The 19,235-nt window shown below is 41.0% G+C and overlaps 1 protein-coding gene across 1 annotated transcript in view; it reads left to right on the top strand.

Annotated features, from left to right (window-relative positions):
- Positions 1-7,312: 7,312 nt before the first annotated feature.
- The window catches only part of LOC116782275 (amine oxidase [flavin-containing] A-like), a 37,244-nt gene continuing 25,321 nt past the window's right edge, over positions 7,313-19,235 (top strand). Inside the window, exons 1-2 of the mRNA XM_032678687.1 lie at positions 7,313-7,436; positions 18,401-18,495. Coding sequence (XP_032534578.1) covers positions 7,391-7,436; positions 18,401-18,495 — 141 coding nt within the window. The 5' untranslated portion in view covers positions 7,313-7,390. The remainder of the gene's footprint in view (positions 7,437-18,400; positions 18,496-19,235) is intronic.

Here is a 19,235-nt window from a genome sequence, read left to right as displayed (position 1 = left end):
GGAGATGTTTATCAGGAGGTGGTCTGGAATCTGTTGGTGCCACTGTAATGGAACTTAACTTGCTATGAAATTACACAGATCTCTAAAAATCATTGTTTTCTTTCAGAAAAACTGTGTAGGAGAGAAGTCCGAGTCTGGAGAAAAAGTGGGCTTCTGGCACTTCATGTACTTCTTCCTGAAGTACTGTGTATATATATTCTGATAGCAGGAAGCAAACTCTCCTCACTCTGCCTGAACATATCTGGCTTCTGGTACCTAGAGGTTTGTGCTTTATTTCAGCCACTGATGAAGCTTGCCTAATGTTCATCAATATGATGCTCAAATTTTCAAGATAATTGAAAAATTATTTTAATTTAAAATTATTTGATAATTCTGAGACTTAGACAAAGAGCAGCGTTTAACACTGTTAAAAGATCAATAACTCTTTTAGTCAGACTGCACAATTATGCAGAGAAGTTACTTTAAAAATTTTAATGAGGTAATTCAGTCTTCTTCTCAAATTATCTTCTGAATTATTGTACCCTGCATGCCTATGTTATATTATAAAATGAAATAAAGAGCCATAAATATTTTACAGAATTAAATTATTTATGGTCTCCTATCACAAAAAGAAAATATTTACCTAATTCCTTGGTGGCTAAAAAGTACTTAAAATTTTATTCCACGTTATGGTAGAGTCAAAATATCTTTTGGTGTTTTGAGGTAGTGAGACTATATCTGGTGAATACATAACATGTTTCTCTGGGGAAACAGAAAACTTCACAGTTTACAACAGAAAATTCCCCTTTAGGGAGTAAATCTCAACTTGAATTTTGTTTTTCTCTTCCCAGGTGTAGACGAGCACTTTGAAATCTGGATGAATGTTTTAAATATATTTTAGTAGATTTATGTAGGGACATTATCATAGAATCATAGAATCACAGAATCACAGAATCACAGAATCACAGAATATGCTGAGTTGGAAGGGACCCATCAAGATCACTGAGTCCATCTCCTGGCCCTGCACAGGGCACCCCAAGAATCACACCATGTGCCTGAGAGTGTTGTCCAAATTCTTCTTGAACTTTGTCAGGCCTGGAGCTGAGGCAAATTCCCTGGGAAGCTTGTTCCAGTGCCCAGCCACCCTCTGGGTGAAGAACTTGTTCTCGATATCCGACCTAAACATCCACCAACTCAGCTTCATGGCATTTTTTCAAGTCCTACCACTGTCACAGTTGTATAGATGTAGTTGGCCTTTTCTGCATGGCTTTAAGAAGACTCCTTACATGTAATTGCCTATTTTTCCCATACTCAAAATTTCCACACCCCTAAATGCAGTGCAGTCACATGAATGATGCCATCTGCATCCAGGGCTGTGGAGGGGACCAAGGTCTCAGGAGTGACACAGGGGATGGCAAGTGAGTAAGAAGGTCTGGTGTCAATTGGTCACTGAAGAGCAGAAGCTCTGCCAGTGATGGAGGCTGGCTCAGATCATCCCACTCCCCACATACCTTCCATGTCCCACTGCCACCTTCTTGCACGTGGGACAGGCACCACACCAGAAGGTTTGTTGGATGCTCAGTAATTGAGAGAATGGGAAAGATGAGTCAAGGAGAGGGTGAGCAGTGATTTTTTATTACCTGTGCTTATATTCCAGAAGAATCCTGGTTGTGATGAACTAATCAAATGTTAATAGCCATGAGTGATGATTATTTGCTTCAAGGTGCTTATTCATTGATTAAAGTTTAGCACAGTGCCTGAAATAGAGCTAGTCAGGAAGCATGAAGTCACTACAGCTGTTGAAAATACACCAGTAAAAATGAACAGAGGTGAATAAACATGCCACAGCCACCTTTGTGTACAAAAGCAATTTTCATTCTAGTGAAGGCTGCTTTACAATATCAGGCTGTTGATTGTTTCTTGATGGTTTTGAATACACATCTAAGGAAGAAAGTGATCTTGAAAGCTAAGAATATACATCCTAGTCTATAAAAATTAATACTCTACAATGCCATTCATAGCCTACCAATCTGATTCTTGCCAATTTTTACCAATATGTTGCACAATCTCTTTGCGAATCCCCAGCTAGTACCACTCCATTGCTCTAGATAACCACCTGATCAGTGGAGCAGAGAGAGGTGGAGAGATTACAGTATTCCCTAAGGGACTCACTGAGGACATGGGATCATGATGTTTAACATTCGAGACCTACTGTGTAGTGTTATGAGTTTAATGCTTCTGGAAATACCTCCAACAGAAGAGGTTTCAAAACAGGAAGAACCCAGAGTGCCCTGTGATGTAAAAGGGGCAACAAGCACAACCTGGAGACACAGGCAATCCTAACCCAATATGAGGGGAAAAAAGGGTTCACTCTGAAGGTGGTCAGACCTTGAAGCTCACAGAGGATATGGAAATTCCATCCTTCAATGTATTCAAACTAGAAAAGTCCTGGATCTGCTTTGGGCAGGAGGTTGGACTCCCCCTTCCTTGCTGCTTGGGAGTATGTGTTTTCCCTCTTTCCTCTTTCATGCAATCCTTGGAGATACTTTGATCTGGGTTTGGTTGTTTGGAATTTGTTTCAGAGGAAAGCTCTCTGAAGCCTGAAACATTTTATAGTAAGTTTCCCTTTTTTTCCCTCCCTGCTTATGATGTGCAACATTGTCTATTTCCATGTGCTGCATGGTATTTTATAATTTCCATTATTGATAAAGTCATGGGCAGGGAGGGGGGAACGAAAGGGAAACCACCATTAGCAGTGTAAATTAACTGTTGACCCTAAATTCAACCTTAGATAGTCAAAGATACTGATCCAAAATAGAAAATTGTTCTTAGAAAATACAGTATCACCTACAGCTGAGGTTTGAAATTAGTCTATACCATGTGCACTCTTGCCCCACAAATGGACTGCCCCAAAATGAACTACTGAGTCTGATATCTGGGAATGTTTGGGTTGTTTTTCACAGTTTTTCATATTTCAGCTTGATGCAACCCAGAGTTGTAACCATATAATTACGAGAATTAAAATGTGTGCAAAAGTAAATTTATGTGATTCAAGCCTTGCAAAAGGGTCTGGTACTCTCTGGAAAGCTCATCTTTGTGCCTGCAGAGTGGAGTGCTAATCAACACAGATGATGAGTTAATGGCAAAAATTTCAGCTGACAGGAACATTTAAGATGACATGTTCTACAGTATTTCAGAGAAGCTCTGTTGATATCATTAAGATACAAGAATTATGTGGCTTTAGATGTGGCTAAGTGGTGGTAATTATGACCTTAAAAATTACAATCAGTCTTCTAGTGATAATGCATTCTTGCCTTACAGAAATTAGGTTCTATTTACCTCTAAAAATACATTCATAAAACAAATAAATAACTAAAAAGTCTGTACTGGATACGGTATGTACATGTATGTACACACATGTATTTAAATGTGTGTACATACATGTATGTACAACAGATAATATTTTTTATTTTTACAAAAGCATTTTATTTTAATGTTAGGGATTTTCCCTTCATTTGTGTTCCAATTTTCAAATGCATCAGCAAAATAAGTAACAGTGAAATCAGGAAGGAATGAAAAACATATGCGTCTTTGGCAATGATTATGACTGATTTAACTCATCATTTGAGCTACCAAGCAGATATAAAATAAAACATGTAACTGTGTCTCCTGATGGCATGACCTGAGAAGTTTGACTTACTTACACCAGTAGCTGGCAAAGCTAAAAGCAAAACAATTGTAGTATAATAAAGACTTGGTGATGCCACTTTTACCTTTGGATATTTTCTTCATGTTCTTTGATAATTGATCCATTTTTGTCCATTCTTGGGGCTACTTGACAATTTTTGGTTTTGCTGACATGGTTGTGATCTCTAGTGAAAGCCTTTCTCTGGGTATTCCACTGCATTTCTCAGCAACTTTCAGTGTTTTCTCCCTGGTAAATTTGAAAGTCTGTGCCAGTCCAGTGACTTTCTATACCTTCACATTAATGATCATGAACATTCTGCAAGCTCAGCAATTATTGCTACAACTCACTCACTGAAGCGACTTAAATCAAGTAGAGAAATTGCTAGCAAATGGTTTCAGCAACAGAAGCTTCCACGTTCACCCTTCAGTGTTGTTCCCTGGTTTTTATAGTGCATAACAAAAAGGGCCCATTAGCAAGCATTTCCTTACTATTCAACTCTCTGTTCTGAGCAAAAATTGACATATTTTCAAATAACATTTTATCTGCTTGGAATAAGATTTCCTTTACTGTAAAGTTTGCCGTCCCTTTAATTTCTGCTGATTTCTGACAACTTTCAAATTCCTCTTTGAAAGCACGGTCATCACATTTAGAAAGGAGAATCACTCTCAGTACAACAAATCATCTTCTTCCTTCCAGGCTTCTTGCATTTTCAGCAAATCAGTTGGACTCATCCTCCTGCTCTCAAGCCAGGCTTCATCATCTGCTTGTTTTGGTTTTTCCAAATCCTAGATGTCTGCAGGTCTGTGTGAGTTGAGGTAGAATTATTCTGAGGTCTCTTATTTGTTTCATACAGACACCAAGGACTAAGCAGTTACGCAGTTCTGACAGCCATTGTTACCTCTGCCAAACCTTGGTAACCTCCTAGGAATTTTTTCATTCCTTACTGCAAGGGTTGAGCCAGCAACAATGTGTACAATTCACATTTTTATATAATCTCTCATCATTAGAGCTGCTCTGGGTAAAACCACTTCAGCCTCCATTGCTCTTTACCAAGACTGCTACGGCTCCTTTTAGCATTAGAAATTTGCTGGCAGGCTTATCTGTCAGCAAGTTATCTAGATACACACAAGTTTCCTGTTGTTATCACAAAGGATGTTTTTGCTGCTTTCCTCCAAACTTGGCTTCTAGATTCTGAGGGAGGTGTCCTTTGGTGGAGCTTTTTATTCATCAGATTCCCTGTGACCTTCTCACTGGAGCCAGCAGAGCTGTGGGAGTGGGTATCCATATCACCCACAAGAAACAAAGACTTTTCTTACCCCAGTAAGCACAAACAGCTGTTGGTATGTTGCATTTTCTGTTTCAGAACACATACCGCTCTCACAATCTTGTTCTGTCCCCTTTTTTCTCAGTTTGCTCTGGCATGGGAGCTGCAGCAATCTCAGTGATAATGAGCTTCTGTGTCAGCAGATGAACTCTCAGAGCAGCAGGGATTATGTTTTTCTTACTTAGTACAGTGTCTGGCACTTCTGTGTCTGCAGCTCTTGCAACACACTTACTTAGCTCTGCACATTTACTTTGTAAAGTACCTGTTCTTAGAAGATCCATTATTCTGTCTCTAATACTGTTGCTTAGTGATTTTATAGATGTTTCTGCATTTAGTCACTGCTGTCAGAAATCATAGAATGGTTTGGGTTGAAAAGGACCTTTAAAACTCACCCAGTCCTCCCCCCCTGCAATGAGCAGGGACATTTTTAACTACACCATGTTGCTCGGAGCAATCTGCCCCTGAATGTTTGCAGGGATGGGGCATCCCTTACCTCTCTGGGCAACCTGATACAGTGTTTCACCACCCTCATTGTAAAAAAATTTCTTCCTTGTATGTAACCCAAATCAGCTCTCTTTTAGTTTAAAGCCATTGCTCCTGTCCTATCGTAACAGGCCCTGCTAAAAATTCTGTCCTCATCTTTCTCATAGTCCCTCTTTAAGCACTCAGAGACCCTCTCTGGAGTCTTCTCTTCAGGCTGAACAAACAGAACTCTTTCAAATGTTCCTCATAGTAGAGGTGCTCCAGATCTTTACTGTAGCCCTCCTCTGGATTCACTCCAACACATCTACATCTCACTCATTTGGCACAATTTAGTATTGCAGTCTCATTCGATTCTTTGGTCACACCCAGGCATGGAATATGACTGCAGGATCAGGCAACTCAGAACTTATATCAATATTTAACATGAAACAGCATTAGGATTTTCTGTAATTGTGTGAATTTTAAAGGTCTTCTGTGCTTACTTGGAAGGGGATGGATGGACAGGCTCTCTGTTTTTTTTACTCACTTCACAGAGATGACATTTGCACTTTATCAATAAAAACTGTACAAGCTGTAAAATGCATGGAAAAAAAAATCACAACCATCAGGTATTCCAGAGCAGGAATAGTAGCTAAGGACTAACTACTACAAATTTTGACAACCAGTTATTACTCCAGGCATTGTCTTTGGGAAGACACTTTCATGGAGAGATTAACCCTTAGTTCCCTGGCTCATGGATGGAGCATACCTTGATTCTGGTAGGAGATGAGGATTGTGTGCTGCTGTAACCTTCGGCTCTGTGGATGTCCTCCTCTCCCACACTCACTGTGAGTTACTAACATGGGATTAAGTGAGCACAGGCTGTTCCATGTGCTGCATCCTGCAACAGGCCTGCTGCCATCCCTCCTGAATCACAAAATCTATTAGGTTGGAAAAGACCTCTGAGGTCATCAAGTCCAGCCTTTGACCTAACACCACCTTGTCTACTAGACCATGACACTCAGTGACACATCCAGTCTTTCCTTAAATGCCTCCAGGGACAGTGACTCCACCACCTCCCTGGGCAGCCTGTTCCAATGTCCAATAACTCTTTCTGTGAAGAACTTCTTCTTAATGTCCAACTCCTCTAGCTCAGCTTAAGACTGTGTCCTCTTGTTCTATTGCTGTCTGCCTTGGAGAAGAGAGTGATACCCACCCAGCTACACCCTCCTGTCAGGGAGTTGTAGAGAGTGATGAGGTCTCCTCCCCTGAGCCTCCTCTTCTCCAGGCTGAACACCCCCAGCTCCCTCAGCTGCTCCTCATAGGACTTGTGCTCCAATCCCTTCACCAGCCTTTTTGCCCTCCTTTGGACATGCTCCAGCACCTCAGTGTTCTTCCTAAATTAAGGGACCCATAACTGGACACAGCACTTGAGGTACAGCCTCACCAGTACCAAATACAGGGGTGTTGCTGGCCGCACTATTCCTGATACAGGCCAGGATTCCATGTTCATCTTCCCGTCAAGCAGAACCCCCGGGTCCCTTTCTGCCTGGCCGCTCTCCAGCCACTCTGTCCCCAGCCTGTAGCGCTGCACGGGGTTGTTGCGGCCAAAGTGCAGGACCCGGCACTTGGTCTTGTTAAACCTCCTGGACTGGTGCGACACCGAGCCGGTCCCGAGCCGTGCCCATGGGATGCAGCATTCCCGACCCCCCCCCGAGCACTCCCGGTCCCGCTCCCATCCCGTCGGGCCGGACCGGGGGCGGGGCCTGGCCAGGTGAGACCCCGCCCTTTGGCCGCTCCCATTGGTGGATGTGCTGCCTGACCCCGCCCAGGGGCGTGACCGGGGCGGGCGGGACGGCGCTGTCCCGATCCCGGCGCTAGAGCCTGGACGGTGTCGCCGCCGGCGGAGCTGGGAGAAGGACCGCGGGGAAGGAGCCATGGCAGAAAAATACGACGTGATCGTGATCGGGGGCGGCATCTCAGGTGGGTCTCGGGGGGATCACCCGCCGGCCCTCCCCGTGGGCGCGGTCCCGGAGCGCGTCCTGCGCCACCGGTGCAGTGAGTCTGGGGGCGGCGGGAATGGCGATGGATAACGATGGATAGCGCCGGTGGATAACGAGAGTGTCAGGTCTCCAGAGGCTTGGGGAAAAGAAAGAGTGAAATGATCCAAATAGCTGTTTTAGGGCGAAATTGCTGCTCGTTGCGTTGGTTTGTACTTCGTGCTCAGCCGGAGGGAGTCTGTAGGAAAACTGACTTTGCGGGGTCCACAGGTGCGGGAGAATGCAGGGATACAGGCTGGGGTTGTTGCGGCCCGAAACAGATTGCTTTTTGACACTGAGGGTTTTTTAGGTTACTCTTGCTGAGCTGACAGGTGTTTTCTTTTGATAAATACTGCAGAAAAACATCTGGGAATATCTGGGGTTTGTCGCTGTGAAAAGAGCTGTGCCAATTACAGGCAGCCCAATTCACTCCTCAGACTTTACTAGGCACCACTTCCCAAAATACTCTTCAGATCTACTTTGGCATTAGCAAGTGCGTGGTGGCCCCTCATCCTTTGCTTTACAAAACCCCAATAATTAATTATTCTTACGATACCTAAGATAAGAATGTTTTTATGTTGGAGAAAAATCCATATTTAGTTTGTCTATCAGGCCAATACTGTGTTGGCAGCATCAGCCAGGTTTCAGTTTTCAGACAATCCTTGCTTCACTAATGATTCAGAAAAGGTGAGTTTTGTGACTGTGTGACTTCAGCTCTACTACAACCATTATTGCTGTAGGTAAAGTTAGGTTTTATTAGTATTTTAGTTTTATTAGTATTATTAACTTTCCTTTCCTTAATCTGCAGTGCATTAATGTGTGAAACAGCAAATGGTTTACTTAATTACATTATTTCATTTACTAAAAGAATGGCAGTTGTTTAAATAATTATTTGTGAGCATGTAATTGTGCAAATAATCTGTAGTATCACCGAACAGAAGGAAAAAGTTCGGACCTAGATTTTCTTGGTTTTTAGTTTTACCAGATACCTGGTAATTTTCCTGCTAAAAAGAGACATTTGGTCTTCATCCTTAAGGTTCCTGTAATGCACAGAGTGTCCTTAGGGAATTACCACCCATTCTTTGTGCAGCTGATGGCAGTGTCATCTCAATATGGTGTTTTAGGGTTCTGAGAAGCTCTCATTCCCTTCAGGGTGCCTTACTCTTCCAGCTTTCTGGCCTGTTGCATTGTTTTGGAAAATGCATCGAGTATTTCTAAGTGGTATTTTGCCTCACTAGCACAAGAATCAGTAAGCTGCTTCAGAACACTTATGCCTTGGACCAAAACCTGGTGTGGGGACTGAAATGGAGCCAAGCAGGAAATTTCAGGGCATTTTCACAGTCCCTGAAAATTTGTCAGTGGCATGAGGAAGACAAATAAACACGTCACAGCACTCATGGGGTACAGGAACATTTTTCATGTCAATGGAAACCCTTTGTCAGTGGCACAGAAATTGGTGTTTGCTTGTTATGAATTAGAACCGGCATCGTTTTAAGAAAGTAGCCTTTGAAAAATAGACGATAAATGCCTTATTTAATAATTAATCCATCTTTACTCTACAATGCCATTCACAGGCGAGGATTATAACTCTGATCAACCTCTGGTCTGTTTTGCTTTTTGCACAGCTTCTCTGTCACTACCATTCATGTACCAATACACCTACACTTCACTTCTGCAAGAGGTTAGACAGTGCTGCTTTCTGGTCTTAAAAAAAAAAAACCAAAAAAAGGAATCTGTATCTAGAATTTTGCTTCTTGTGGGATACATAGTAAAACATGCTCCAGTATGGGCAGGATTTCCTCTCAACATCTCTCTGACTCCAATCTTGACTTGCTGTTTCTGTCTCTGAAGTTAAATTTGCAGTTGACTCATTTGTCTTCTTTCCTTCTTCTGTATTTAAATACTCATTACCTGGTGCTTGCAAGAAAGGATGGGAAACTTTGGAATAAACTAATTATTTACTAGAAATAGAGATGTGTATAAGATACAAGCAAAGTGCTTGTTATATTAAGTGTGAGCTTCCCAGTGGTGAGGTTATGACTTTTAGAAATATTTGTACGGTATTTATGAAATTAAGCTCAAATCCTGACTGGGACATCTGGAGTTGTCCATTCCTAAAAGCAAAGCATGGTCCTGAAGGCCAAGCTCTGAACAGCCTAACACACTCTTCTCATCCCTGCTCTTGGCCTGTGTATCCACAAGTCTGTACGTGGTCACTCCCAGGGACACAGAACTGACTCTGCCCGTAAGAAGTTGCAATCTAGGGATGGAGGAAGCTTCTGCAAAGAGTGATGCTCAGTGGGGAAGCTCTTGGAAGAAGAACTCAGCTCTAGTGGCCTCTGCTGCTGAGATTTTTCCTTCTGTACCCCATGGAATAATGTTCAAACTGTCCAAACTTCATCAGTAAATGCATTTGGACCCCTACAGAGAGAGATCTGCAGAGCCTGGGCTAGATTCCTCTTTTCACACAGACTTGCATGTTAAAAATGTGGATTGTGGCCAGTAAAAGCCTCAGGCACATTTATTATGTCACTCTTAATAGATAACGTCCCCTGTAATACAATTAATATTAATTATAGCATTTTATTCCAAAGCATAATAAATAAACTGATGCCTGAAGTTAAAGACTTTGCCCATACCCACAGGGAGTTTTTATTTATACACCTTGAATATTGCTCCCATTTCCTATTTATGGGGTTTTCTACAGAACTGAAGAGTGTGTGCTGGTTTGGATTGATTTTGACCTTTTACTTGTGCATTTTGGTCTAGGCCATGCTATTCCCTCATTTGTTGAAACACAGCAAGCTGATGGCACATGATGTGTCACGGATGAGTGTGTGATTAATTGTCGGATCATAACCCTGACATTCCAACAGAGAGTCCTCTGCTGCCTGGTTTAAGGGTGAGGACAATTGTTGGAGTTGTTGTGGACTAATTACTGTATTGACAGCTTCCAGAAGTTGTCCCTTTTATGCAGCATATCACTGTCCTCATCCCAGCTACATTACCTCTTCACAAGATAAGGCCACAATTGCAGGGAGATTCAGATTTTGGCTCCATAGCCTTTGGATACAGCGTGCCCAGGTACTCTGAGATACAAGATGGGTTGTAAGGAGGTCCTGGATGCTCAGCCACTGCTTGGGGACTGCTCATTAACAACTGGACAGCACTAAGTGCTCAGAGTTTTGACTTAAACCTCATATATTTCAGCTTGTCAGTTCTGGAAAATGGCTGCTGCCTACATGTGACCTGTAATTTCTCAAAACTTTCTAACTGACCTTATCAGGGCATATTTTCACATGGATAACAAAATGTGCTGTTGACTCAAAGGCTACCTCCTTGCCAAATTTCAAGTTGCTGCTAGAACTTCCAAAACAGGAATAAAAAAAATAAAAAAACCCACGAGTTTTCAGAATCAAAGAATACTTTTCCCCCTAGATGTTTAGAAATAGCCAGTCAATTTTGACCAAGATTTTCCAGCAGAAAAGAATCAGCCTGATAAACACACCCTGAAAATTCAAGCTGAAAGAGCTCCAAATTTGTCAAAAGGAAAGGGTGTAAGCAAAATACTCCAGCTTTTTTCTGTGGGAAGTTTGGGGTGGATTCATGTACCAGCCTCACCTTGCATGGAAGCCAAGTTTATCAAGAGATGTCATGGAGAATTAATAATGTTTGTCTACATAATGCAAACCAGAGAGGCCTCAGATATGGAGAAGTATGTCCAGAAGCAGACAAGTCCAAGAAATCTTGTGTGCTAATATCTTTTGGAAGAAATTTCAGCACATCATGTTACAAGTACAAAGCACAAGGGAAAACCAGGCGTAATTGAAACTTACGCTTAAGATTATAATTCTATGACATGGATAGTTATTATTGCCACATAAAAAGATGTTTGTTCTTATCTAGAAACAAGGAGATTGCTTGATTATACAAAATGGTTGCTTAGATTTTATTGGCCGGGAAACAGAACTGTTTTCTATTGCACTTAGAGAGGAGTCCAAGGGCCACAAATTGTAGGAAAATCTAGGATGTAAAAATAGTAGTGATTAGTCTTTATATTGAAATAAAACATATGATATATTATTAAAACGTTTTTCCCCCTCTCCATGGAAAAGAGCTCTGTGTTGGCATCTCCATCTCCACAGTGTGTGATGGACAACTTTACCACTAGAGCTACCTACGCCTTGGCTGCATTCTCTGAGTGAAAGACAATAATGAGGAAATGCAGATTTTCATTGCTGGGCTATCATGGCAGCACAACTTATGTTGTATACTGCTCTGTTTGTTTTGACAGCATGCCAAGCTGCTGGTGGGTGGTGGTGTCAGATAAACTGTCTAACACACAGTTGCTGGTGTAAGATAGAATCATTCCCACTTGTATAAATCTGGAGTAGTTTCCAGTAGATTTGTCTTTCTACTGTTACTTCTGAATTTGCATGAGATTTGACCTGTAGGACTGCTGGTTCCTAAAATGTATCCTCTGTTTATCTCTTTGCATTTCCCCAGTGCTGGGCTCTGTCTACCCAGTTCCTTCCAGCTTTCTCTCTGGATCCAACTGGAAAGCTTATCATCAGTGATATATTGTCATCTAGAACCAGAAATTCCTAAAGACCATTTTTTGGGGTGCAGAAATAAATGAAAAGGTTTCTCAGAGCTCTCAATTCCCTGTGTACTGCTAGCAAACTGTCATTATGACAAAAATTTACAGCAGGGAACCCATATAAAGTGTAATGGATGTTTTATAGAATACTTGCAAATAAGCAGAAGAACTTTACTGCTAAAGATGCAAAACCTTATGATGTTGGGCATGGGTTTTGATTAACACACTCCTTTGTGTTATGCCCAGTGCTATGTATTTAGTTTTGGCCAAAATATGGTGGTGATGCGTTCATTATATAATTCATATATATATATATTCTGTATCATATTAGTAGACAATATAATTTAAATGTTCACTTTTCATCATATCTTTCACTTGAATTTCTGTGGTAAATGCCTCATTTATAAACATTCCCTAACCTAGGGGATAATCTGAGTAGTGACAGCTGGTTCTGTTCCTGGGTGAAGAATGTGTCATGTTTGGTTTTGGCAAAAAGAAAGTGTACACAAGCATGATTCATAGGTTAGCAAATTCAGAGCTCTAAAGAGGGTGCTGTTAACTTACGGCTTGTCCTTGAGGAGCAGATTTTGCACCATGCCTCAGGCTTAGGAGAAAGGTATTGAAAGGTAGGAAAGAATACTCCTGTTAACTGGGTAGGTCTGAAATCTTACAAGTGTTATTTACCTCAAGGAGGAAAAGAAATAGCCAGGTAGTTAGGACAGATCCCAAAACATCCCAGCATAACAAAAACAGGCATGGGACAGGCATTATGTCTTTCCTGGGAATACCAGTGATTGTGTTCTTGAAATTTGCGGCAGTGACATTGATCATAACTCAGCAGCAACATTTTTTCATGTAATTATTTAGTTGAAGATCACTTTTAGCTAACAAGAATTTATTCTGCATAGACTAAAAAAATGATCTATAGTTGTAAAATGTGTATAATTGCTTTAGATGTTTCCATTAATCAGATGGCATCAAACCATTGTTGTCTTAACTGGTGCTATTCATTTAAATGTGTAAAGGGAAGGAGGGTGCTGCATTTCTAACTAATAATGCTTACACTTGCTAACTTTTTCTGCCTTTGTTTTGAGAGGAGGACATTACTTGGTCGAAGAGATGTTTACTTCAGTGGGGTTTGGACATGAAAATCTCAGTGGGAGTGTATGGAGACTGGATTCATCCCCAGGGTACAATTCCCTCTTCCTGCCCACTGTGTTTCTGTTAAAACTGTCCATGAGAAACTGTCTTTGTGCTCTTCAGAACAAGGCTTGCATCTGTAGAAAGCATTCAGACAGTAGTGCCATTTAAACCACTGAGTGGCTTGGTCTCAGTTGGACAATGTACTGTGTAATAGAAAATATTTATTTTCTTTTGCTTAAAATCTTTACTGAATCACGTGGTTTTGTTTTGGGAGGGGTGTGTGGTTTTTTTGTTTGGTTTTTCAGTTGTGGTTTTGAGGTGTTTTTTTCATTTGTTTGTATTTTATTCCTAGAAGGGAAAAAAAAAATTGATGAAAAAGAAATTAAAAACATTTACCTGAAAATTGCAAAATACATGAACCCAGTCTGACTCCAATATCAAGTATTCTGTAAGAAAGGATGTGGACAAAAGTATGGAGAGATAAAACACAGTTCCTGACAAACAGCAAATTGGTGATGTTAGGGTATTAGGCAATATTGAAGACGAAATAAATGTAAATTTGTGATCCACACTATATTTTTGTTGTTTTGTGAATTTAAGGGGCTGTAACTTAATTAATAGTGTTGTTGGGGGGTGGTTTATATTTTCAGTGGCAATTTAAAGTCTTCAAATCCTTAGTCTGTGAAAGGAAACAGTTCTTTAATTCTCAGCCTTCTGTATTTTGTTGCCCATTAGTGACTTCTCTGGTCAGTCTGATGTAACTGAGCACAACTGTATTTGGAAACTTCTTTAAATACTTTGATGTGCACAAAAATTCCAATGCCAGTAAAATCAGGGATGGGGGAGAAGGAGAAGAGAGAGGTGAGGAGAGGGTATTTTACCCTGTGGTCAAGGCAGAAATATTTTGCTTCTCTCATGACATGTTTACTTCTCTCATGACATTGGCAAAGAGACTTCTGGCTGAAAAAATGAGAGCTGATTCTAAGGTGGCCACTGCCAGATTTAATTACTCAATTGCGTTTAGGAAAAGTTAGGGTTTCCATCAGTGAAACAGTAAAAATAATCACAGCATTAGGATACCATTATTTTGGAACTTCAATAAGGATATATTGCTAATTCTCTGACTTTAATGATATCTATTAGAATAATGAGCAGAAAAGTCTTAAAATTATTTCCCTGCTTAAGATCAGAAAAATGTAAGGATTTTCCAGGAAGATTTTTTTTCCCCATGTTACTCAATTAAAGCTCGCTAGAACACTACAGTAATAAGCTAGTCTTCTTTCACAAAATATAATTATCCCACGTCATGTATAGTAGGGTGGATTAACAAGGATTTTATGAAGGAATGCTTTAATACGTTGGGTTTGGTACACTTTCAGCTTGATAGTGGATTGATAAAAGGCAAGTGCACTTTGTCAAAGAAGGTAGCAAACAGGTAAACAGCACATCTAGAAAACTAGCAATTTCCTTTTCAATAGTAACAGGTAACTTTCTCTGCCTTCATCTTGGTGTGCTCCATATGACACATAGAGAGTGGCCTCAGTTTGAAAGGTTAAAAGTTTAATGGTATCAGAGTGTCATCACTCCACTGCCCTTGAGTGTTTTGTAGAGGTTCAGCATATACCATGTGAGAAGTGCTGTCTCTTACGAGGGAAAGGTGCTGGTGTTTTTTGCTTCTGACTGGGGTATGTCAGTGAATCTGCTTGGTGCTGTGGATTTGCAGAGCCTAGTTTTTGAAAAGTAAAATTACTATTTATTAGTATAGAGTTACTATCACATGTCCAATTAAGTAACTTTTCAAAAACTCACATTGTTTGTGCTACAGAACTCGTATCTGCTCATATGCCCTGTATCAACCCCAGTATTGAGGCAACTTGGAATTATTCTCCTAAGTCTACCCTTATAAATGCTTCCCTACAAAATGGGGAATCCTTTCCCACATTACAGGACTTGTCTGGGGATCAAGGTTCGGTCTGTTAAGTCCCAGTGTTGTGCAGTACCTGTAGAGTTGAACTTTTCTCTCCTATGAGGTAAGATATGGCCTTTGTTGTATTTTTCATCAGGCTACATCCAAAATTCAGTGTTGTTCAGCATCTGTGTGTTTCAGCCATGAGGTATGTTTTGTAGCCTGCAGATTGGCATCAGTTCACCTCAAGTTTTTGGGTTTTTTTTAACTGTATATCCAGTGTTTTGATGAACTTGTAAGTGCTTTGCTTGCTAGGATTATGACAATTTTCTGAAAGGAAAGTGGCAGCACTATGATTTGTAGCAGCAGTAATTCTGAGTCCCTTAATAGTTCTGCAAAATCAATAGGAACAGAGCTTTCCTGCATGGCATCTTCAGACCAGGGAGCTGCTGGTGAGATTGCCATAGAAACCCTTGTGGAGGATGTCTCGCCTTGTTTATTCTCATTTAACAGTAAGTGAATTTCTACAGCCAGATACTGCAGATGAGGCATGGTTTTGGCAGGCTCCTTCCATCTTGCTGAGGCAAGTAGTATATTTCTAATTCATAGAATTAGAGTGATATCTGGAGGGAGTGCAGCCAGTGATTCGGGGAGGTTTGCAGCTTTATCTCAAGGCTACGCTTGGAGGAGCTGGAGATGTCACTGGGGCACAGACACAACCTTGGCTGTGACAGACATGTCTGTGCTGCAGTCACACCCACACACACCAGTGTGTTTTAATTACCTCACCTGCGTCTTGACTGTGACCCAAGAGGTCTCAGCTCAGTTCTGGGTTCAGCTCGATATGGTGTGTTCACATAGAATGGTTTGGGTTGGAAGAGACCTTAAAGACCATCCCACTCCAACTCCCTGCTGTGAGCAGGGACATCTTCCTCTAGGCCAGGTTGCTCAAAGCCCCATCCAACTCGGCCTTCAGTGCTTTCAGGGGTGGACATCCACTGCTGCTCTCTCCCTTGGCAGTTCCTGGAGGTGCACTGTGAACTCTGGGGAAGTACTGGCGATGATGGAGGGGACACGAGAGACCAGCTGAGGGTTGCTGAGCAGGAGGAGATGGGGCAGGGAGCTGGAGAGGAGGTCTCATTCCTTCCTCTCTCATTCTCACGCCATCGATCAAACAGTCACTCTCTGGTGTCCCAATGTGTTTCCTTCTCTTTCCCGTTTTTTTTAACTCTGAAGCCTTTTTTCTTTTTGGACAAGTCTCTAAGGTGACACTTGAGTTAACAATAATGAAACGAACAACCTGTAAGTCTGGAGTGCAAGAAGTACAGTTTAACAGGCAAACAGGTTAGAGAACCTTGGCCACATTACAACACGTTCTTCATCCTTTAGCAGACCTTCTTTATTTGGATATATCACGTAATTAAGCTATAATCCAGTAGTAAGCTTAACTTCCAACTCAGTCCAGTGCAACCATCGTTATTTCCAAACAACTGTGGCAGCAATATAGCTATTGAATACATCATGAAATGATGGTCTTAGGCACTGAGGATTTTCATACAACCTTTTTTCGTACCTAGGCCAGATTTTTTATTGCTTTATGTTCCATAGGATTACACATAAATGCACTATGCATTTTTTTTCAAGATGTATATCTACAGTAAACCTTCTTACAAAAGAATTACCCACTCAGGCCTGAGTGTCTGGTGGTATTCACACAGAATAGAGAATTCAACCTTTTATTTTATGCATGTAGGAAATCCATTATTTGGTGACAAAACCTGCTATATATTTTGAAAAATCACTTTTGCTTATATAAAAAATATAAATATTGGTAAGAAAATACTGCTCTTTGTGTTTCCAACATTATAGACTCATGGTTTCTATGTTGAGGAAGACATGAATGCCATCACTGAAAGAATTAAAGAATCAACTTTAAAAAAATTGTAATATATTTCTCTAGACTTTCTTGGAGGAAAAAAAAGTTATCAAAACTACTGAAGTAAATTAGATCGATTTATAAGATATCCATTCCACTGACAAATGGTTTGCATTTTTAAAAATTAGAATATCAGACAGATGGAATAATTAAGTATAGTTCTGCCCCAGCAGCAATCTAAAGAATGTGTTGCAAGGATGTAAAGTTATTTTCAGATGAGTATGAAAGTTGTATGTATAATTTCTGCCTGTGTCAGACATTTGAACTTCCTCAGTTCTGGTTTCCAGTGAACAGTGTTCACTTCCCCATTAAAAGATTATGTGCATGGAAGTTTATAGTCTATTCTGTATTGTCCTTAGAATAAATGAGTACATATTGTCCTTAGAATAAATGATTCCTCTCTTCTGGTCCTTTCAGACATGCATTCTTTGTAGGCTCACCGTTGATTTTAATCAAATTTCAAGTTAGTGTAATAAACATGAGTATAATATCATTATTCCTTCCTGTAGGGTATCTTGGAAGTTCTGATCAATAAGGCTGGCTTTTGTGTACTTAAGGAGGGGAAACAACTTCAAAGAAACAATGCTTCAGTGCCAAACCAGCCTGCAGGGCAACAGGACAATCTGATTTCACCAACTCATGATTGCTTTTTACAATTTCAGATCCCATTTGTCAAAAGCAAAGAGGTCTTCTGTCCTATTGAATTTTCTGTTGTCTCTAGTGGCTCCATCACAAAGTCCCATAATTAGATGATTTTTGCTGAGACCATAATTCCTTTTATAAAGTGTCTACATACAGCCTCTTTGATTGTCATGCTCAAACTCCATTGCTGAAAATGAATCCTGACAGTGAAGCAGACTTTCCTCCTGCATGTGAACGAGGGTGGATAGGAGTGGAGTGAGTAGAGAGTTATGTGTGAGAGAAGGCATTGGAAGACTTTCTTGCTGCAACATTGCTATTTTTGTCACTTTAGCACTGCAAATCCCGCAGTCTGGGTGCTGCCTTTCTATGCATTGCACAAATGAAGAGTAAGATGTGTGTCCCTTAATGATTGAGATTTTACTTCTTTTAAAATGATGCAATGCTGATCCAAAGGGGGAACTTCAGTCTGTGAACACTGCCTATGGAGATGGTTATAACAGGCAACTAAGCAGCAGCCACATGATTTCTGTGGTGAGACACCAGGAAAAGTTTCTAATTTCTCTCAGGGATTTTTGACAGCAGTTTATTGAAATCTCTGGTTGAAGCTTTGGTTCAGTTTTTGACCATTAATGTGGCTGATTGCTGCCAATTGCTTCAATGTACTTTCTCTTTTTCTGGTAGGTTTGTCAGCTGCCAAATTGCTGTCTGAGTCTGGGGTCAGCGTGGTGGTCCTTGAGGCCCGGGACAGAGTTGGAGGAAGGACATTCACTATCAGGGTAAGTGCTTCTTGAGATGCTGGACCCTCACTTGTGCTGATCTATGATATGGCAAGCATTACTCCTATCTTTGAAAAGACCAATTCTTTTGACCCAAGGGAACTACAGCCTCAACTCAATGCTCAGAAGATGACAGTGCAACTAATCTGAAGGTCATCAGTCAGAATGAGTTCACCAAGAGGAATTCATGCTCCATCAACCTGACAGCCTTCTAAGAGGCAGTGACTGGCTTGGGAGATGAGGGAAGGACAGTGAATATTGTCTACCTAGACTTCAATAATTCAGCACTGGCTCCCATAAGATCCTCACAGATAAACTGATGTAGTATGGGTTGGTAGAGCAGACAGTGAGATGAACTGAAAACTGGCTGAGCAGCTTACTCCAGACGATGGTGATCAGTGGTACCATCACTTTTGTCAAAGTAACAGAGCTCTGTTTGGACAGGTTGCACTGCAATATATGCCAGTGGGCTTCTCTTTATAGGAGGTCCTTGAAAGTTGGACCTGGAAGCCACTCTCAGAGCCATCCAGTGGGATTTGTGTGCCTAACCAGAAGTGTGTAGTTCCATTGTAGCTGCCCTAGGATACCTTGCTTGGCATCCAGCTGCAGGTCTTCTTTGGATCATGACTCAAATTTGTCACCCTTGCAGAGAAGTCTTGGATAGCTTGGGTTGTCTAAAATGGTGTTAAACATCTATATTAAGGTGAATTCGACCCACACAGTCCTTAGCCTGTGTCCAA

Source organism: Chiroxiphia lanceolata, chromosome 2 (genome assembly GCF_009829145.1).
Source record: "Chiroxiphia lanceolata isolate bChiLan1 chromosome 2, bChiLan1.pri, whole genome shotgun sequence".
NCBI lineage: Eukaryota > Metazoa > Chordata > Aves > Passeriformes > Pipridae > Chiroxiphia > Chiroxiphia lanceolata.
This window is presented reverse-complemented; position numbering and strand designations above follow the sequence as displayed.